The 22,293-nt window shown below is 35.7% G+C and overlaps 2 protein-coding genes and 1 non-coding gene across 3 annotated transcripts; all 3 read left to right on the forward strand.

Annotated features, from left to right (window-relative positions):
- The first annotated feature begins 526 nt into the window (after nt 1-526).
- On the forward strand, nt 527-7,219 carry LOC104217316 (protein STRICTOSIDINE SYNTHASE-LIKE 3). Its single transcript, XM_009767531.2, has 4 exons — nt 527-1,074; nt 4,688-4,963; nt 5,518-5,685; nt 6,580-7,219. Exons 1-4 carry the CDS (start codon nt 746-748, stop codon nt 6,980-6,982), a joined length of 1,176 nt encoding a protein of 391 aa, XP_009765833.1. The 5' UTR covers nt 527-745; the 3' UTR covers nt 6,983-7,219.
- Nucleotides 7,220-8,455: 1,236 nt separating this feature from the next.
- Nucleotides 8,456-18,492, forward strand: LOC104217317 (succinate dehydrogenase subunit 6, mitochondrial-like). The gene is made up of 3 exons (XM_009767532.2): nt 8,456-8,807; nt 15,922-16,024; nt 18,004-18,492. Exons 1-3 carry the CDS (start codon nt 8,625-8,627, stop codon nt 18,156-18,158), a joined length of 441 nt encoding a protein of 146 aa, XP_009765834.1. The 5' UTR covers nt 8,456-8,624; the 3' UTR covers nt 18,159-18,492.
- Nucleotides 18,493-19,705: 1,213 nt separating this feature from the next.
- On the forward strand, nt 19,706-19,785 carry TRNAL-UAG (transfer RNA leucine (anticodon UAG)). Its single transcript has one exon. It is a non-coding gene; the product is annotated as a tRNA-Leu (tRNA).
- The last annotated feature ends 2,508 nt before the right edge of the window (nt 19,786-22,293 follow it).

A 22,293-nucleotide genomic window follows, 5' to 3' on the forward strand; every position in this document is an offset into this window, starting at 1 on the left:
CTTATAAGTGAAAAAATAAGTTTCAAACTAAGAGAAGCATTAACGAGAGATTTGGTCCATACTATTTTTTCAAAGTAATGAGAAGAATTGAGGAAGAAGGGCTTGTATTCCCTTCTCTATGTTGGAGTGAGGAGCGACAGGTTTGGGTTTTGGCCTTTTGGGGTCTTTGATATTGGGGGTAAGATTTTGTAGAAGAATAAAATAACAAAGTTAGACTATTATGTATAACTATTACAATATAATTAAATTCAGAAAAGGAAAAATAAAAAATATAAATTAGTCCACTTTAGTACTAGTACATAATTCTCGTTGTAAAAAGTAAAAAAGCTAATTTGCAGGACGCCGGTTTCGAACCCTAGTCATGAAAGTAAGGGAAGGAATCCATGCAACACATATGCACAACGCTCCAGCCCGCCTCTTGTTATTGAAGGGGCCAAAAGAAATATTTAACGGATCCCAAAGTATGTACAGCTCAATATAAATATAAATATAATTATAAATATAATCCGCCCCTGATGAGAGTGAAAGCTGAGGAGTAGGTAGGTAGTTAGTTCAGCTAATATTAGTCACAACAAAAAACCCAAACCAAATAAAATTAAATCTCCTTATAGTAAGGTTGTTAGATAGCAAACGTTCTTTAACAACTCTTAATTGTCTATATTTTAAAGCCTCAAAATTTCATCCCCATTTCAAGATTTTCCCTTTACCAAAAACTCATAATCAGGAAAGTTGATTTTTCTATGCAATGAGACCTGCAACACTTTTTGGCGGAGTGTTCCTTGTGTTAGCAGTGTACTGTGGATTAGACCCTTTAAAGCACAGTGCAATATCTGAGTTCCCAGATTTTGAGTCTTTTAAGGTTGAGATGCCAGCTTGGTCTGAATTCCCAGTTGAAAAAGACTCACAAAATTTGCTTCAGAAATCTGAAATCAAATTCTTGAACCAAATTCAGGGGCCAGAAAGTATTGCCTTTGACCCTCAGGGTAGAGGACCTTATACAGGGATAGCTGATGGGAGAGTTGTGTTTTGGGATGGTGAAAAATGGAATGATTTTGCTTATACATCAGCTAATAGGTGAGTTTTTGTTTGGGCTATGGTATGAGTCTTGGCTTATATTTCTTGTTTCTTGTGATTATCCCTACTATTTTTTTTGTATTTGGCTCTGTAGTCTTCTCATTATTATGATAAGTGGTGGAAACAGAATTTTTCACCAAGGATATTCAAATAATGAATAAATAAATAAATAAACACGCAAAGAAGCTAAGTAGATTCAACACCTAATATATATACATGGAAAAAAAATCTTATATATAAAGTATAATTTTTGGCGCTGAACCCCCTTCCGCCCACCTAGCTCTGCCCCTATTACGACGTGTGGAAGAAAAAAATGTTTTTTTTTTAAATGAAGAAATAATGAGACGTGAACTGTTGAATATGCATATGCTGCATTGAGTATGCGTTAGGATACACCTTTTTATCATGATCTCAAAGGTCACTTTAGTGATGCCAAAAAGGGGCAAAATGGATTCCTCCATGTAAAAGTGGAACATGTGAGTAGTAGACTATTTGTTACAAATATAGTACTAGTTGATATTTCTTTATCAAATGTCATATGCTGCATCGCGTCAAATTTTATGACACAAAACCTTAAATTTCTGTTGGTTTGGTCAGGTAATTTGGCTTTGAAGATTGTGCTAAGAGCGAAATAATTATTAGCTGTTGATTGACTTGCATATTCCTTCCACGAAAACTTGTGATTGTGCAACTGATACAAGGGGAAAAGTTATAGGTGCATATCCACTTAACTTCAGCAGTTAGACAATTCTTGTTTGAGAGAGAGTAAATGGAAATGGAATTGAGTTTCATTGTGTTTGAGTGTCGCTGAGAGGTTTGAGTGTAGAAAAACATTTTCAGCATGACCGTAGAACTTCTGGTTGTGTGTTTACAGTTTTGTTTTTTCCAGTTCGAAGCTATGTTTTTATCATGCCATGTAGCTTTCTGTTTAGAATTTCAACCTCCGAGGTGAACTTGAGATATGAGAAATTAAAGAGAACTAAGAAATTTAAAGAATATGATCTGCTAATTTGCAACTTTTCTTGTTTTTGGGATAAGTCGTGTGACAATTCATTTACGAGGTAAATGTAATATATGTAGTCCGCCAGTTTTGTTCTTTTACTGGGGACAGCGTGATCATGCAACTGCTTGTTAAAGGTTACCAAAGCTGAAGCAAATAAATAAAAGAATGTGCACTTTCCTTCTATGTTGATGACTATAACCATTCTTTTCTTCTCTAACACCTGACCAACCAAAGTTGCACCAAAATTCCCATTGCCATAATTCCAATATTTTGAACACATTGTTGGTGGTTATCAGTGTTAGTTCATCTGTACAACTTGAATGTCGTTGTGGAGGGTTAGAGGAAATCAATCAAGAAGTCAATTCTTTCACCCTGAAGAGGTTGACCCTTTTCCAAACTAGTAAACTAAGATGACTTAGATTGCTAGTTCCTGGACGACCTAGTTCAGGAAGGAAGAATCTGAAATAGTAGTGTCTGTAAAGAAAATCTAAGCGATTCAATAGATCACGTTAAGCATTTGGCATGGTATCAGACAGAAATTGTAAGTTTGGAGAGAGGTGATGTTGAAATATTTAGTCATCAATAATGGTTCTTCTTCTTTGATAGGTAAAAGGAACTTTTGTTGAAAAAATAGCATATGAAGTTGAAATGAAAAAGAGGGAGATTTTAACCATGCTATTACTGAATGGGAACAACCAAATGGTTTCTCGTAGAAGCGTATGAAGTTGAAGCCTTCTTTCTTTGTCCTGCAGTGACTGAGGGAGATTTTAACCATGTTTCAGTAATCTGATATCTTCAAAATGCTAGGCCATTCGGTGGGAGGGGTGGAGGACAAACTATAGTCTAGAAAAAAAGAGGATTAACCTAGAGCTTTTTCTGTTGATGGTTATTGCAAACTTTCAATTTGGATTCAACAGTGATTTTGAGCCATCTGGATATAACCATGCAAACTGTCCTCTTTTGATTGATTTCTATCTTTGAACAAATCGCAAGATATGACAGAAAAGAACTAATTCTTGTCAACAAAACAGTAGCGGAATTATATTTGCAACTAGAACAATTAGACCCACTGCAAACGTTGGCAGCAATACTATGTTTCTAGCTCTAGACATGTGGCTCAATTTGTTTAACCAAAAAATAGTTTTTGTGGTCAAAGCAAATAAAAGAATAATTCGGGTTTCTAATAACCAATTTTACTCCACTTTTCCTAATATAAAAGAGTAAAAAATGATGGAAAGCAAGATTGAGAGAATAAGGAAAAAGAAATCTTATTGATAGTTGCAGCTCCCTTCCAATAGGTAATAATAAGTTCTTCCAATAGCAGAAAATAGTAATTATATTGACAATTGATAATGTTACTTTTTGATTTTCTAGATGGGGATTCAAGATATGGTAAGGGAATTTATATAAGGATACAATTCATATCTGCTTCGCCCTATTTAATTCCTACCCGTTACTAACATTTATTACATTGGTTATTCGTTACTTGGGTGATTTCTAACGATTAAGGTAATAACAATCAATCGCGCATAATCAGGGATATGTTGATTTATTTCCTATTCGTGGCTATTAATGAACCTTCCATCTTCGTGGCTTTTGGTATCCTTAGTTATCCACTCCGTACATGTTTCCTATTTTCCAATTAATAGGCACGGTATCCTCGTAAACGATCCCATGGGTGTAACTTATGCATTTTCCGTTCTTCATTCTCCTTTATTGCTTTGATTCCTATGCCACCTGTCAGCATATCATTGATCCACGTGGAGAGTTTATTTTCCACCAATACACAATTACGGAAACCTGCTGGCCGGCGGGGTTCTCCAGCATCACCTTGGAAGATTGCATTATCTGATTTAACGTTCATACTTATTTTCTACCTAATTAATAGTCTTAAACCATTCAATGTGATGTCTATGGTTATGCTAGGATTATTGAACACTGGGTTCTAGATGGCACAAGATTAAAGCACGTTTCAAGAATTCTCTTCAGATTCTAGTTAAATACAATGTTCCACTGGGAAGAAAAGCTGCAAGTCACATAATTTTTCCTTCTTTATTTTTAAGTCCTTTAGGAAAGTTACAGATGATTATCCTTTTAAAAAAGAGGAAAAACAAAAGATTAATGATGATAACTTCCTGCTTGCAGCAGGTATTTAGTGTTTAGACCTATAACCCAAGCCATAATGGTTTTTCATTAGTTTACTTGTGCATTTGCTATTGTTTCATTATTTTAATTGTACTTAAAATTTTCCTTATCTCAAATTTTCTTGCTCCATCTTTTTCTTTATTATATTTTTTTGTAAAATTATTTCATATGTTGGACAATCAAATCCGCACAGCCCAAATTTCAACTTGCATTGCATACAACAAGAACACTGCGCCTCTGTCCACATCAAGTTGGGGTCAGCTATATGAATACTCACTTCTCCATTTAAGCTCAAACTCATGTCATCATCATACCAAATACAATAGAAGTTCAACTTGTCTTGCATACTGTTAGAAATCTTAATAATTGCAAATTTGCAATATATAAGCCAGTTTTACATGTTTTTTGGACTGCTATTCCCCTAAATGTAGATTTAAGTCCATATTCTGTTTTCTGAATTTTCAGGTCAGGCTTATGTGACCCAAAACCATCTCCTATGAGCTATTTGAAGAATGAGCACATCTGTGGTAGGCCTTTGGGGTTAAGGTTTGACAAAAGAACAGGTGACTTATATATTGCAGATGCATATTTTGGGTTAGTGAAGGTAGGCCCTGAAGGTGGATTAGCAGAATCTTTGACAACTGAGGCTGAAGGAGTGCCTCTAGGATTCACAAATGACTTGGATGTTGATAACGAAGGGAATGTTTATTTTACAGATAGCAGCACGAAGTACCAACGCAGGTATATTATGAATGTGCCCTTTCTTTTAGTGCTAAAGATTTCTTAACTAGAATGCGTTTCGATCCTGATGTTCTTTTATAAACTGAATTTTGAGGCTGTAGCATTCAAAGTGGTGATCTTGTACGATAAGGACACAAAATATATGCGAATTACATCCTAGAATTGACTAACTTTTAGCATTGTCATTCTTACGCTGTGATAAATCAAATCAAATTAAAACTTCCGACAATTACCTGTGGTCCCAGCCACTTTTATCTCTCTCTCTACATGTCTACATGAATGAATTGAGTCTTAAAAGTTTTCCAGAAAATGTCAACGCAAAATATTAGATTGCTATGATCTGCATGGCACTGATTGTGTTGGCGCATAGCAGCATATCCACCAGAAAAGGTAGAGCCCAGCAATTCCACATCACTGACAATCTTCCTGCTCTTTCCCTGCTCCAAGCATGTCTGTTTCACCCATATACCATGATTATATTTTGATCCTGGTTAAATGCAGAATATGTGCTTCATTTGGTTAAAATTTTACAACTCTCACCTTTTCTTTTCCAGGAACTTTATGCAGCTGGTTTTCTCAGCAGAAGATAGTGGGAGGGTTCTCAAATACAATCCTAGGACAAAAGAAACCACTGTTCTTATCCACAACCTTCAATTTCCAAATGGTCTTTCACTTAGCAAGGATGGTTCCTTCTTTATATTTTGTGAAGGTTCCAAGGGCAGGTGAGGTTCTTGCCTTTTGCAATCAAGATGTTTACAGTGTTAATATTTGCACTTTACATATTATTTAACACATCGTGAGAAGATTGTCTGTTTGAGATCTATAGGGGAAAATTCCTTGGATTACCTTTTCTTGTCTGTGATTGTTGTTTTTCTATTGATATGATTAGTAAAAAATTTCACACACATGCAGAACATATTTATGTTATGTATAGAGCAATTATGCACCATGGAAATGCTTCCATATTCTCAAGCGATTTGACTTTTTTACTGCTTCGAAAAAACATGCCTTTTTTCTATATCTTTTCCCACCTATTTTGAGGAAATTCTTGGGGTGAAAGGCTGATGCTTCACCTCAAAAGTTGTTAGTTATATGCTTTTTTCGCACCTATTTGTGGGATATTCTTGAGATAAAGTGGTGATGGTTCACCTCAAAAGCTGTTACTTGTGTATGCATGAGAGGATTCTAAACAACTCTATCTAGCTGATCAACAAAAGGAGAAAGATAGAGTACCTTTTGTAGCTAGCCTAGCATGCTATAGACCTACAGGGAACAAGAGCCAGGTCGAAGATATTCCTTTCATTCTTTGATAACCTCTCTTCTTATGCATTTACTATATGCATCAGACATACATACAAAGATACTATGCATTGTATGGACAGTGATAGACATAGAAGTGTGGAATTTCAGCTTTTATAATCCATATTCTGACATATCTGACTTTATTTCTCTATTCCTTTTATTGAGGCATCTCCTTTATGTGGAATTCCCTTAAAATCATTGGCGTTGACATTCAATAGATAGTGATGGCATTATTTCTTGCTGATATTATCACCTGTAAGAAGAACTATGGGGGGACTAAGCCTGTGGCTAATTAGTATTTTATTTCTTTGTAGATTACGAAAATACTGGCTGAAAGGTGAGAAAGCCGGTACCTCAGAAGTAATAGCAATCCTCCCAGGATATCCTGACAATGTGAGAGCAAATGAAAGAAATGAATTCTGGGTAGCAATCCACTGTCGGCGCACCATTTACAGTTACATAAATGCCATATACCCACCACTTCGTCAATTCTTGCTGAAGCTTCCCGTCCCTGCAAAGCTCCAATACCTCATGCATATTGGTGGCCGGCTCCATGCAGTCGTTGTGAAGTACAGCCCCGAAGGAAAGCTTTTACAGATATTGGAAGATCGACAAGGTAAAGTCGTTAAAGCTGTCAGCGAGGTAGAGGAGAGGGAAGGGAAGCTTTGGATGGGGAGTGTTCTGATGTCTTTCATCTCAGTTTACCAACTAGAATGAGCTCAGGAGCTTTTGCTTTGCTTTCTTTCATACTTCCATTATCAATCACTTCTCATTTAGTTTGCCAGAAGACTAGTATTGCGCAAGACTCATTTTTACTTCTTTGTATGTAGCATCTATTTAAATAAGCATTATTATAAGCAAGTCTATCTGAGGAACATATATGTAACCCCTTATTTTATGAGAAATATTCTTAAGAGGAGGCTTTCTTAAATCAAGCCAAATCATTTTGCATAATTCTGAGATTTTAAAAATTAAAACGTTCTAATTGCATGCTGCTTCATCTCACTTCAATATATTTTGAGTTCACTCCTATAAGCAGCAAGTTATTGATTACTTTCGGGTATAAGACAGTGGCGGACCCAGGAGTTTTATCAAGCGGGTTCAAAAAAAAAAACATTAGAGGTCATATGTGACTAGTTGGTTTTGAACTCATGACCATGTGGAAAATTTGAACCCTCTTTACCAACAAGCTAGGCATTTTACTTGTTTTAAGTGGGTTCAAAATTATATTTATACCTTTACTTGTCTGAAAACAACAAAAATATACCTATATATACAGTGTTATTTTTCGATGAAGCAGGTTCATATGAACCCACTTGACTCCACGTGGGTCCGCCCCATAAGTAATTGCACTTACTGAAACTTGAGGTGGATAAACTCGTTATTTGAAAACATACTTAATTAGTTGTAAATTATTTCTTTTTAGAAATGTTGGGTGATTATTAGTGCAATTGGCTTATGGAAAGAAGGAAATTTGTAACTGAGAAAATTCCCAAAATGGTATAGTTTTCATCCAAACTTCAGCATATGTATTGTGAAAAGTGAGCCTTCTTGAAATGTTGTGTTAGGCACACCATAAAATCACTCCGTTAAAAAAAACTAGTCCATTTCAAGAAGGCTCACTTTTCACAATACATATGTGGACCCATATGTGTAGATCCATATCTTATATATTTGGGTTCACAAAATTCTGGGACCACACAGTTGTGAGACCAAAAAAAGCCTCACACAACTAGCGTCAGCTGTGTGAGGCACAAAATAAAAATTTTCCAACGCATAATATGGGTGTCTAGGGAGGGAAGCGGTCCATAACTTAGGGAAAATGTCATTGTATAACCGTTTCAAAATAATAATCGAAAATATATATATATTTTTGTATATTTTTTGTATATATATACATTATGTATGTTATATACAAAAATTATAATATACTTTTTCGACTATTGAATGTTAATAGTTTCTGGCACGGGTTAAAAGTGGAAAAAAACCCTAACTTGTTTACCCTCTCGTTAGTTGAGGGTTTCAGATAATCAAGTCTATGCTACGCAGCATGTGTAATGGCCAAGAGCTAACCTTTTTGAATATATAATTCAAGTCGAAATTAGAGTTACAAAAAAATTTGTTTGATACAAAATTACTTTTATGTCCTTGACCTGTATCAATAAATATCAATAAGAATAGAAATCGTATAGATTAGCTTGCATATTAGTTATCCAAAGTAAACATTGTGCTAAGTACCATTTTAGCCCTTGCAGCAGAGACTAGGCTCAGGTGTGGAAGCGACCAACACAAACAATCACTATAAATTTCCCAACTTAGGCAATCGAAGAACAAACATTCAATTACGCCAAAAAGAACAATGGCTGAAGAAGACTCATCATTCGTGAGGAGACACTGGGAAGGATATAAGGCATTCTGGGGAGAGAGATTCTCCTTCTTGGACAACTACTCACCCTTCATCCAGCGCGACAAGCCATTACCTTCTTGGTCTGAAACTGATGTCGACGAATTCATTGCTTCTGACCCTCTTCATGGACCCACTGTATGTATTCCGCCCCCCACTTATTTTCCCATTTTCCCTTTGTTTTTTTGCTGAATTTTTCATGTGCATCTACAGCTATTTGGGCGTTTTCTCTGTCTGGGTTTTCATTTGTTTGATCTATATGCTTCTTTATACTTTTTAGCTTTGTGTGTGTGTGTTTTGATTTTTGATTTGGGTTATACTTGGTTGGTTTGTTTGATTGGTAGATTGTATGTCCCACATTTTTTATTAGTAAAGGAACAAAGTCCTACATTGTTAGCTAATAAGAAAATGAAGTTACATATAAGGTGTAGGGATGTTCTTAATGCTAACCTTTTGGGAAAATCCGTAGGCATGACTCACAACAGCACACCATTTTAAGAGTATGTTTAGGCTGACTTAGCCCAATATTTTAATAGTATCTTTGGACTGGCTTATCCCAACAGATTTTGGATATGAATCTATACTTTGTGCACAATTCTTGGGTATATGGCAATATAATTCTCTATTTTTGTCGATCTACTATTGTTATTAATATCTTTTTTTGGGTAGAGGGGGTAAGTTTTGGAGAAAATGGAGTTCTGTAGTCATTGATCCTTCGAACTATTTGTCTGTTTAGCTAAATTTTAGGAGAGAAACTGAGGGCTGTAATTTCATCTGGGAAAAAGTGAAAAACGTGTTTGGATGCTGTCTTGCATGGGTGCCTCCATTGCTTTTAGCTGCTTCTTTGGGTGCTTAGTTATTGGATTCTGCGTGGTTGGGTCTTTGGTGTTTACTTGGATTTTCTCTTAAATACTTCAGTAGCAGAAGTATTTCTTTTCCATTCTCTGGAATTGTTTTGTCCATTATGTGGAAATTTGTACTTAGTGTGTTGCGTATTTCCTGAATATTTAAAATGCATTTTTCCTATGATTAAGTAATGTTTTCATGACTGTTCTAGAATCGAGTAGTTTCCTGGAGATTAACTTGGCTCTGCTGCAATCTCAATCTCTGAAAATTCACTATGCAAACTTTGTTTTCTTTTGCTTTATCAAAACTAGTGTTAGAACCCGCGCGATGCACGGATAATTTGACAAAATATTAATCTTATAAAATTATGATCCTAATATATCATATTACTTTTATAAATCTTAGTTGTTATTTTATTATTTAATATAGTGTGTAGAAATATAATACAATCTATACAAAATCAAAGGATACACATCATATAGTATAAAGAGATAAGCCTTTTATTTTATTTTTTTTATAAAAAAGCTACCAATATTTTTAATAATTTTTAATTTATGTTATATATATAGTATACTTATCTTATGATAATATCCTAACAATATCTTTATATTTTTATATTTTTTATTATGAAATTATGAGTTCTATTTATTAACTAAAATTTCCTACATGAGAAATTTAATTAGTATATATATTTTTACGCTATTGCTTGAATTTTTTTTAAAGTATTCTTCCGGCGACGAGCCAATGTTTCCGATCACAATCGCAATCCTTGCTATCATGCGCCGAGAGCAACGGTTAATGTGCGCCGTTTTACTTCGGTTTTTCGCTATTGGGTCAGAACACAAAAACATAATTCATATGGTCATGCTATATGACACAAGCAACTCGGCGATTACAGTACTCTGAAGCAAGTGGATTGGAGAAGCCAACTCCTACAACAACTGACATTGTACGAGGGAATCGCAACTCACAAATGGGTAAACCCTTATCCTTTGTTCCTCCAATTGATAGAGATGGTAAGAGAACTGTTAAATTGAGCGAGGAGGATCTACAATCTCAGGCAGATTATTGGAAAACCTCTCTAATTGGGTACATAATAGGGGAAAAACCTTATGAAAAAGCTATGGAGAATTTTGTTATGAATGTGTGGGATTTTGTTACTATACCTCAGATTCTGATTCATTCTGAGAGATATTGCATTTTCAAATTTCACACCATAGCTGATAGGGATCAAGTTCTTTAGTCAAGACCATACACATACAGGAACAAACCAATGGTGCTAAGGCTATGGGAAATTGATTTCTCATTCAACAGAGATATTCTGAGCACAGTACCAGTTTGGGTGAGATTTCCTGGGTTACTGGTAGGTTATTGGTCGACTGAGGCTCTTAAAATGGCCAGTGTGGTGGGCAAACCCCTATACACTGATAAATTCACTGCTCATTATGAGAAGATATCCTATCCTAGGGTTCTTGTGGAGGTAGATGCAGCATATCCTCTTCCAGACCATATAGAAATAGAATTACCTTTTGGCCAAATGGTGCAGACTATTGAATATGATTGGAAACCTGTATTTTGTAATGGTTGTCTGAAATTTTGTCATGATTCTAGTGACGGTTGGCACAACACAAAGAAGACAGAGGAAAAGAGCAAAGATGCAAACTAAGACTGTCAAGCAAGCATGGCTGGTGAAGAAGCCAGAAGTGAGTGCTGAAACAGAACCAGAACCACAGAGGGAAGTAGTCCTACAAGCAGACCCTACCCATGAGATTGAATGCATTGAGATGGGTAGAGTGAGTATAGAGCCTGTACAACAGAATGTTTCTATGCCATGTCAGACAAAAGATGGGATTAACATACAGGATAACATATGTTGCAATCTTGTGAATGAAGATTGCAATGATAAAGGGAAGGAAACTGCTGAGATAAAGGATGTTGGGAGAAAAGGACAACAGGAGGACCCAGGTCCATCATGCCCTTTAATTTCCAACTCACTATGATCATTGTTACTTGGAACATTAGGGGCCTAAATTAGGCCCATAAACAGAAAGAGGTCAAAACCTTTCTGGCTAAAAATAAGGTAGATGTAATGGGGTGTATTGAAACCAGAGTTAAAGAGCATAAGGCTAAGAAAATACAAAAAAAGAATGCTCAGGGGTGGAATGTTTACTGCAATTATCCTTATGCGATACTGTGGAGAGCACATATACAACTACAGATTATCCACACTATAGATCAATTCATCCATTGCTTAGTGGAGGATACCAGCACTCAAATTACAACACATCTCAGTATCATTTATGCTCAGAATGATGGCCAACAAAGGGAGAATCTATGGAGGGACCTTAAACAGCTAAATATGCAGGCTCAGGAGACATGGCTACTTAGTGGAGATTTTAACAATGTGCTATCCTCTGAGGATAGAATAGGGTCCCCTGTAACTACTACTGAAACACAAGGATTCAAAGATGTGATTGATTCTCTACAGCTTACCCCTCGTAGAGCTAAAGGATGACATTACACTTGGACAAACAAACAAGGGACTGGCTTAAGAATATATAGCAAGATAGATTAGGCTTTGGGAAACTACCAGTGGATACAACAATATGGGCATGTAGAAGCAGATTTTTTTAATCCATCAAGTCTCTAATCATTCCCCTATCCTAATCAAATGTGGTCGACAGAAGTTATTACATCCTAAACCATTTAGACTATACACAAATGTCATGGAGCTTCCACAATTCCAGAATATTATTAAGCATGCTTCGAGTCAGAATTATGATGGCACACCTGTGCAACAAATCTGGTGCAAGCTGAAGGCTATGAAGACACAACTGAGAGACTCTAATGCCTATATGGCCTCATACAAACAAAAACTTGAGCAGGCAAGAGAAAAATTGGATATTATTCAGAACCAAATTCAGCAGGATCCTTTGGCACAAAACCTATTTGATTTAGAGAAAGACACACTAGCTGACATTGAGAAATGGAGCAATATTGAGGAACAAGTGATGAGACAGAAGTCCAAGGCTTGCCGGATTGAATGTGGTGATGCCAATACAAAGTATTTCATGCTCAATGGAAGATTAGATCCAGTCAGAATAGTATAACATCCATATACACTGATACAGGAATAAAGATAACAGATCCCAAATTGGTTGAGCAACAATTCATCAGATTGTTTCAATCCTTGATGGGAGATTGTGCTACTGAAATGCCTTGTGTAAATACAGCTATAATCAAGAAAGGACCATGCTTAACTATATCACAACAAAGAGATTTAATCCAGGATGTTACAAATGAGGAGATCACTGCTGCAGTATGGGAGATGCCTAAAGACAAAGCACCAAGGTTGATGGTTTTCCTGTGGAATTCTTTACTAGGAGCTGGGATATAGTGAAGGACATCTTTGCAACTGTGAAGAACTTCTTTTCTACCAGTAACCTGCCTGGAATGATCAACACTATAGCCATCACATTAGTACCTAAAGTTCCAGCACCTTCAACAGTCAAAGACTATAGGCCTATTGCATGTTATACCAAATTGTACAAGATTATATCCAAAGTCATTACAAAAAGAATCAAATATGTTCTTGATGGATTGATTGGTCACTCTCAATCAACATTAATTGAAGGGAGGTGTATTACTGATAATATACTACTAAGTCATGAACTGTTTAAATGATACTCCAGAAAAGGTATCTCTCCTAGATGTGTGCTGAAGGTGGATCTGAGGAAAGCCTATGATACTTTGGAATGGGGTTTCCTCCGAAGAATGCTTATTGACTTTGGTTTACAGTTTGTGCAATGGATAATGACATGTGTTATTACAGTGTCATATTTCTTGGTACTAAATGGAGGACTGACCAAGCCTTTCAAAGGAAAAAAAGGGGATTAGACAAGAAGACCTAATGTCTCCATACTTATTTGTTATTGCAATGGAGTATCTGGGAAGAGAACTGGGACAATTGCATAAGAATGGAAATTTCAACTTTCATCCTAGGTGTAAGAAGTTAAACACTACACATATATGTTTTGCTGATGACCTCTTGATGTATTGCAGAGCTGATTTTGAGTCTATCAAGATCCTAAATGCTGCCTTCCACAGGTTCTCAGTTGTTTCTGGCTTGCAGGCAAATGTAGACAAAAATGCTATATACATGGCTGGAATCTCTCAAATTGAAAAACAGGAAATCCTTGCAACATTGGGGTTCACTGAAGGAAAGCTTCCTTTCAAATACTTGGGGATCCCTTTAGATTCCAAGAAGCCAGCAGTCCATCAATATTTACCTCTTATTGAGAAGATAACTGCAAGGGTCACATGCCAGTCAGCAAAACTTCTATCTTATGCTGGTAGATGTCAATTGATCAAGGCTGTTATCTTTGGCATTCAAACCTATTGGGCGAAGATTTTTGTTCTTCCAAAGAAGGTGATGAAAGCAATTGACGCAATATGCATAACTTTCCTATGGACTGGTACTGCTACTATCTCAAAAAAAGCACTGGTGGCTTGGGAAAAGGTGTGCAGGCCAACAGCGGGTGGAGGACACAATATACTAGACATAAAACTGTGGAACAAAGCAGCAATTATAAAACATCTATGGGATATAACAAGGAAGAAGGACTGCTTATGGATAATGTGGGTGCATAGTTTCTATATAAAGAAAAGGAACCTGGAAACAATGGCCACACCTAAGGCTGGTTCTTGGGTGGTGAGGAAGATACTAGAAAGCAGAAGTTTGATTATGGAGCATCAACAACTCCAAGGAAACATTCATAACAGACTACAGACAATGTGCATTGATACAAAGTTCCAGATTAAGCAGACGTACTTTGAACTGATACCAGTATACCCCAGAGCTGAATAGAAAAGCTTGATGTTGCACACAAATATACATCTAAGATATAGATTCAACATATGGCTTGCAGCACAATAAAGGCTAGCTACAGTGAAAAGACTTCTGAAGATTGGTATTCAAGTCCCTGCAGCCTGTGTATTGTGTGGATATAGCCTGGAATCCTTTAGCCACTTGTTCTTTGAATGCACCATCACAAAGCAACTGTGGTCCAGGCTATGTTCATGGCTGGGATATAAGAGGAGCATTGGAGATTGGTAAACAGAGTTGGAATGGGTAGGCAAGAAAGCCAAGAGCAGAAGTGGAACAAATGCTATTACTAGCTGTGTGTTTGCCATGACTGTTGCACTGATTTGGAGGGATAGGAACAGAATCAGATTTGACCAAGCTAAGTTTGATGATCTCTAAATCTGCAGAGAGATAGTATTACACATACATACTAGAGGGAAGAACATAGTCAAGTGGAAAGAAGCATTGCAGCAGCTGGATTGGATTCCATAAATTGAATTAGACGTAGAAATCCTTGTTGTAGTTGGTTTTAAACATGTGTCGGTATTGAAGAATAGTGTAGGATAGATAGACACAAATTTGTTAGTAACAGATTGTGATGTATATTTGGGAGCAGTCTGTCAAAGCTACTCCTCGGACTAAACTGTACATAATTTTGAGTATCAATAGAATAGTATAACTTTAACTCAAAAAAAATTATGTTTTTGCCTTTAGTTTTATCTTATCCATATAGCATGACCATATGAATTATTGTTCAAAAACTTTCTCATCTTAAAAAATAAATTAGTCTTATTATTTTATATATCTCTACATTAAAGTTATATATTTATATTTTTTTCCTTTTTTATAACAGTATCCTAAAAAAATATTGTTCTATTTTAAATTCAAATTCAAAAGAGTAACTAATTATTAACTAACCTAACTAAGTTTGTCCTAAAATTTGGCACTTGTTAAATTTTTGTTGTGACACTTGACATTATTATATTGATTTGCTTCTTCTATTCTATATAGAAGATAATTAATAAAATAGAAGGCTAATTACCATTCGAAGAAAGATGTCTCTTCTGCTCTATCAAAATAATTAATTAAATAGAAGAAAGGATGTTTCTTGATATCTGTTACCGTATTTCTGAGGATTCCCTCAAGTTTTATTTATACCCTGCCTCATGCTGAAGGAAGAATATTTTCATCCACAACATCAGCTTATGTGCCTCATTTTTGTTCCTTCCGCTCAATGGTTTCTGTTCATAGTTAATGGCGCATTGTCTTCGTGCTGCCATCGACTTTTTCCGCTAAATTCTAAAAGGATAATTTAACTATTCTGTTCTCTATCTTTATTTGGGCATAGTGAATTATTTGTTTGTCTCTCTGTTTGTCTCCTGACTGCACGCAAGGGCATGCATAATTGCTTACATCAAACGCTAAGAAGTTGCATAGGTGCTTTGTTTTCCTTTCAGTTTCCCCTGGAACCATAATAAATGATCCCCTAATTTTTCCTTTTTGTGCTGTGGAGCTGATGAGTTTTTAAATACTTTTTTCCAGCTGAAGACTGCTAGGGAAGCAGCAAAATTTGGTGCTGTAGGAGCCCTAATTGGAGCTGTTTCAACTGCAGGCGTTGCTTGGAAGTACTCAAGGAGTCTGCATGGTATGTTAGGTTTTTGACGATGGTCCTCTCCTTCCACTCCTCTCCTCCCCTCCCCAAGAAAAAAAGGGTACTGCTGCGCTTTTCCAATTTACACCTTGAGAACACTACAGCTGAATACACTGTTCAAACATCCACTTACTTTGTTAGCTGATTTTGTCTCATCTATTTCCATGCTTGGATGATTTGGACTTTGGAAGATTGGACGTCCCTTATTGTTTATATACACATATTTGTGCCACAGGATCAGAAATGAAATTATATCAGCAGACCTTATATTGACTGATTGTTAAATACTCCCTCTGGACATCAAATCTTTGGAAAGTCAGATATCCAATTGTTATCAGACCTACTCCAAACTGGCCTTAATGATCAATAGTTGCACCTCCTTTCAGATGTGTATTTGTATAAATTATCTTACATATTCATTTTCACGCTTCTTTTTCTTAATCTGAAATAGAAAATCCTCCTTGCTTATAAGAGACATGAAATTATCTCCTGTTACAAACAAGAATTATTCACTCTTTCTCGTTCATAGAATTATAAGTGCACAGAAGGTTCATCCTTTGTCTAATGGCAAAATACATAAGTTGGCACCCGAACAATGGACCAAATCCCTGTTACACACTTTCTGTGGACACAAATAATATTACACACTTAACCTTTTAAAAGTGTGTCTAATACACACCGCTTTTGACCAGGACTCAGCATGTGTAAAACACCACGATAGAAGCGCGTCTACTAATAAAAATACTGTCTAATTATTTATTTTATGCCATGTGTTTGCAATCTCCTCATCTTCCCCACCCTTCCTCTATCTCTCTCTTCCGCCAGCCAACACCCCCCCCCCCACCAAATCCCTTCTTTTTCTTTTTCTTTCTGATTTTCTCTTAAATATACATATTTTGCATTAATCTCAAGCTTCCAATCTATTTTGAAGAGGAGGCTGAATTTTTTATTCTGAAAGTTGGTGGTGGCGATGACAGCCATGGAAATGACAAACAAAATTTTGGAAGAGAGCTATAAATGAAAATAGTCCGTTTATGTCTTTGTTGATGTAGATAAGCTTCAATAGATATGGTACCCAAGCAGTTGTAATTTTCGATCTACCTTTGCCATTGTTGCATTTTTTTTAACAATGGCCTTGTTGTGGTGATGATACGGTGGTGTGAGCCATGGCTTATTGGCTTTTGATGCTTTTATTTCTTTCTGGGATTAAATCACTTGGGCTCCTAATTTTTGGGTTGAATTGTGTGTTCTAATTTTTTGGGTGGTCCGTGGAGAAGGAGATGGAGGTGGAAGAGATGGGATTGGAGAAGATGAGGGTACATGTGTAATTTTATATTTTTTGTTTTATTTATTTATGTTAATGACACGTGTCACGACCTTATTGGTGCGTGACATTACCCATATTTAGGTAAAGTGGTCAAGAAAAAAGTGGGGTGTATTAGACACACTTTTAAAAGGTTGAGTGTGTAATATTATTTGTGTCCACAGAAAGTGTGTAACAGGGATTTGGTCCATTGTTCGGGTGCCAACTTATGTATTTTGCCTTGTCTAATTAGTCATTTGGTGCTTATGGTCATACAGCTAAACTAAGTATGAAGTGCTTCAGTATTGGCTGACCTCCCATTTTCCCTTTTCAGCAGTCAATTGGGTCTTTGGTTAGAGCGGAACTCCTTAAAATGCTTCACTCTTGCATTGTCTTGTATAGTCCGGCTCAGTAAGCTTATAAAATTTACGTTCTGGACCAAAGCCTTGTTCAGCTACATCCTTGTTCAGAGTAAAAAACCTAATTCAATGGTATCTCAATTAATCATGTATGAAGATGTCTGTCCTGTTATGTTTCCCCAATCTATTTTGAGCATGCAAAGAGAAAGGGATATAGCATGTTAAATTTGTGCTTAGAACCAAAACTTTGGCAGGAGCCTTGAAGCATTGAGGTAGTTGATTTGGTTGCTTAATGTCATTGCATTTGTTAGGTACTGCATTGTCTTTTGGAGCCGCTGCTGTTTTTGGCTGGACATTTGGACAGGAAGTCGCGAACCACTGGCTGCAGCTATACAGGCTCGATACCATGGCTTCACAGGTTAAGTTCATGGAATGGTGGCAGAACAAGGTTGAAGGACAATCTTAACTTTGGCTAACTTTAGAAGACTGAAGACACTCAAGTTGGCTTTGCTGTTAATGCGAATGAACATTTGTAATGTGCAATAAAAATCTGTGGCAGTGTTCAAATGGTGTCCTGCCGACTTGGAATTTTGTTACCAGGGTAGTTTTTGACCATGAGCTTGGCTGTTTGTTTTACCTACCGAGTGGCTATGATAGGAATGCAATTTCTGGCAGTTTTCTTTAATAAAGTTAAAAGGTGGGGAATCACCAGTTCTTTAATAAGTTTGCAGTTTGGCGTTGTTTTAGAAAATAGTTGATGAGGAAATTTTTTATGGTGAATAGTGGAATTTGAATTTTTACTGATTGTGTAATGTGGTTCACTTGAGATAATCTTGATATTCAACCCTCCATGCTTTTGTGGGAGAAATTCAAAAATAGTCAGATTTACAATTGGTCGTTTAAAAATAGCCCAGTTTCAAAAGTAATCGAAATTTAGCTACTTTTCATGTAAAGATAAATCTCAGTGAAAACACTGTTCAAAACCCGGAAAATATGTCAGTATATTATACTTGAGTTCCAGCATAAGTATGCTTGAACTCTAGCATATTATACTGGAGTTCCAGGATAAGTATGCTGGAGTTCCAGCATAAGTACACTAGAACTCCAACATAATATACTGGAGTTTCAGCAAGTATAATTGTCTAGTATATTATACTGGAGTCAGCAAAGTATATCGGTCCAACATAATATGCTGGAGTTCATACACAGGTGCACCGAACTCCAGTATATTATACTGGACCGGTCTCTGTTGCAGCAAAATAGTGGCTATTTTTCATTGACTTCGTAAATGCTGACTATTTTTGAATGACCAGTCCGAAAACTGGCTATACTGTGCTATTTTTACTGCTTTTGTAAATGATTCCATTAATAAGATCAATGGTATTGCCAGATAGATGGTGTGATTTTCGGGATTAGGTTGATTTTAAGCCTTGCTACTTCCGTCTTTTTACATACGAACTAAAAGCATGGTTAAAAATATAATTTGAGAGAAGGTTGGTTTGTTGATGATATATTAATTAAAGTGAATATACGGATGGAATTTAATATGTAGTATTTGCAAACATAAGTATTCGGTTGTAACATGAGGACCATTTAGGATGTAAATAAAGTACTAACTGGAAATATTCTTTATCGTCAAAGTAATAACTATTTATAGTCGTTAAATTCTGGAAAATTATAGAAGAATGAGATGGGTTCAATATAATGCACTAGGAATGTAAGTTCGTTATGCTTCAAAACTTGCCTACCTAGCTACATTAAGTTGTGGTTCTGTTTTGTGGCCGAAGTTGTAGATATTTTTTTGTATGGGGAATAGGGTGGAGAAGGTTGAAATCCAATTGGAGTAAAATGAGTTGACGAGGAAAATGTTTTCCAAAATATTTAAGTCAACCAAACATAGGAAAATTGGAAAATATTTTCCTTTCTACCAAACACACCCTTAGTTGATATTTCTTTGTGATTTCTTAATATTGACGTCATGTTATAGAAAAAGTAGCAAACAACTAAAAATCCGACGGTTTGGCCGAGTGGTCTAAGGCGCCAGATTTAGGCTCTGGTCCGAAAGGGCGTGGGTTCAAATCCCACAGCCGTCAATTTGTCTTTTTCCTCCGGTTTGCAAGAACAACAACAACGACCAGTCCTTTCAAAGAAAAAGAAAATTACGAATTTTATACACACTACAAAATTTTATTCGTGGGACTACGAGTTTTTCGCGCATAAAATTTTATACAAACTTTTTCTACCATTCGTAATTTTCTTTTTCTTTAATATTAATTTATATAGTTTTCTTTTTAAAAGAAATTTATTTAAAATAATATAAAAGTACTATGGATCAGTTCTCTTATAATTTAAAATATTTACTAATATTATAGTTAAAAACAGTCTGTTCATACTTCACTCCTTATATGGATAGAGTAATATTTAGAAATTGCAGCAAAACAAAAAAATACTATGTGATTTATTTGATGTGAACAGAATTTTTTAGTGCTAGTGTTGATCGGAGGAAGCAGCTATCCGAGGTGGGTGTAAACTGACCCGAACACTGTAAAAAAAAGACGAAAAAGAAGATAGATGTAGTATATGTTTATTTCTTATAGTAAGATTATTCTTTTCATTTTCCTATTTCATTAATTTGTAAGAAAACCTTCCCCTTCTTTTTTATTACATTTCAAACTTGGGGTTTTCGTCGGTCAATACGATACGGATAGATATTTCGGTTCGGTATTTTCTATATTCGATTTTTTAAAATATTATACCAATATCGTACCTAATTTAAATCGATGTGGTTCGATTTTTCTCCTTTTGATTTTGATTTATTAAGTTAGGTAACTTTTATTTGTTTAGTTTGAATACTAACTAGTGCATAGAGCCATAGATTGTTATATTCTCAATAAAGTACTAAAAACTACAAAAATAAAAATGTTTGTTGACAAAATTTTTATACTTGCTTAGAGTTAACTACTGAACTTAGAGAATAAAGGAAAATAAAATTTTAAATTTTTTACACTATTATATATATATGGGTTTTGATTGTATACACATTTGATTTACCTAAATTACCCCTACCAATCTTTGTTACCTTACTAATAGCTTAGGCTATTTTGTCTTTTTATTTAAAACCCACAATCATCATGGGCCTCTCTCTTCCTTCGCTGCCAGCACCATGAATCAGATTCAAGAATTTCAAGACATTCCAATTCTTTGATTTCTCACAAATCTAAGCTCTCGAACACCATGAATGAAGAATACTCTTCAAAATTTTGAGTTGATCTTGGAAAGATAAGGAACCCATTTATCATAACCCAAAAGTTACTTGTTGAAGATTAAATTTAAGAAAAGGGGAAAAAGGGCTTATCTTTAAAACATATCCTCTGTGAGGGTTAAGCTCCATGAACGAAGCTCCTTTAAAATTTAATTTTTAAGGACTCCAAATTAAGTTGTAGAAACGGGAGAGAAAGAGCTTAATAGTAAATCAAAAAAGAAGCAAGAATGTTTCTTGATTCACGAAAATATGCGTAAGAACACAGTCTTCGATTCATTGAAAGCTTCGGCAACTTCGATTAATCGTCACTTTAAAAAGAAACTTTATTTCATTTCTCATATTTTTGAGATAACCCAAATAGAGAGAAGAAGAGATTAATACACATAAAATTAGCCAAAGCTATTTTGAAGCTTTTGCTATCTTACTGAACTGGAAGCATCAGTGCTTTACAGGTGGGAGAGAAGAAGATATTAACACACGGAGAGAGCGTGAGAGACGATAGATGGACAACAGAGGAACAAGAGAGGCAGGCGTGTTCAAAACCGAACCGAAACCGAAACTTAATGGCTTATTGGTGTTGGTTTAACGGACGGAGAATAGATTAATTTTTTTTTATTAACGGCTTATCGATTTGGTGGCGGATTATTCAATTTTCTTAACGGATAATCTGTTAACCCGTTAAGAATATATATATATATATATTCTGCCAAATTTAATCTCTTTGATGATCCTAGATTAAAGTCTAGAGCTATGAACTAACCATCACAAATCATTGGTGACATTCAGAATCCCCATACTTGGTATGACTTCTGGTGTATTTGCTTATTTCCTATTAAGTCTAACTGGATTTTGTGTTAAAATGCACAACAATGAAAATGTATATTAGTGCTAACTTCTTAAGGGGTCGTTTGGTTGGAATACGATTTATATTGGTATAAGTTATGCCGATATAAGTTATATTGGGATAAGTTATGTTGTGATTAGTTACGGAAGCCAAATGTATATAGTGTGAATGAGTCACAACTACTATACCAAAAATTATGGCAGTCACTACATAATAAATAAGACAATAAAGCAACAATAAAAGGAACACCAGAATTTACGAGGTTCGGCCAATTTTGCCTACTTCCTCGGACACAACCAATATTTTATTCCACTCCAAAAATACAAGTGAAATAATACTAAAGAGAGAAGATACAAATGCCTTAAGAAGATAAGAAGACAAATGAGAGGTGTATTTAAATTCTAAACATTAGGCCTCCTTTTATAGGGAAAAATTCCCAAACCCAAATGTGGGACTTTGGCATTTTGCCAAACTTCAACAAATCTCCACCTTGGC

This window comes from Nicotiana sylvestris, chromosome 11, assembly GCF_000393655.2.
Source record: "Nicotiana sylvestris chromosome 11, ASM39365v2, whole genome shotgun sequence".
Lineage (NCBI taxonomy): Eukaryota > Viridiplantae > Streptophyta > Magnoliopsida > Solanales > Solanaceae > Nicotiana > Nicotiana sylvestris.

Excerpts from the sequence above, each read along its gene's own strand:
- LOC104217317 (XM_009767532.2), top strand. The coding sequence starts at position 8,625 with ATGGCTGAAGAAGACTCATCATTCGTGAGGAGACACTGGGAAGGATAT. Across the intron at positions 8,808-15,921 it reads ACCCTCTTCATGGACCCACT|CTGAAGACTGCTAGGGAAGC; the intron begins GTATGTATTCCG and ends ACTTTTTTCCAG. Across the intron at positions 16,025-18,003 it reads GTACTCAAGGAGTCTGCATG|GTACTGCATTGTCTTTTGGA; the intron begins GTATGTTAGGTT and ends TGCATTTGTTAG.
- LOC104217316 (XM_009767531.2), top strand. The coding sequence starts at position 746 with ATGAGACCTGCAACACTTTTTGGCGGAGTGTTCCTTGTGTTAGCAGTG. Across the intron at positions 1,075-4,687 it reads GCTTATACATCAGCTAATAG|GTCAGGCTTATGTGACCCAA; the intron begins GTGAGTTTTTGT and ends CTGAATTTTCAG. Across the intron at positions 5,686-6,579 it reads TGTGAAGGTTCCAAGGGCAG|ATTACGAAAATACTGGCTGA; the intron begins GTGAGGTTCTTG and ends ATTTCTTTGTAG.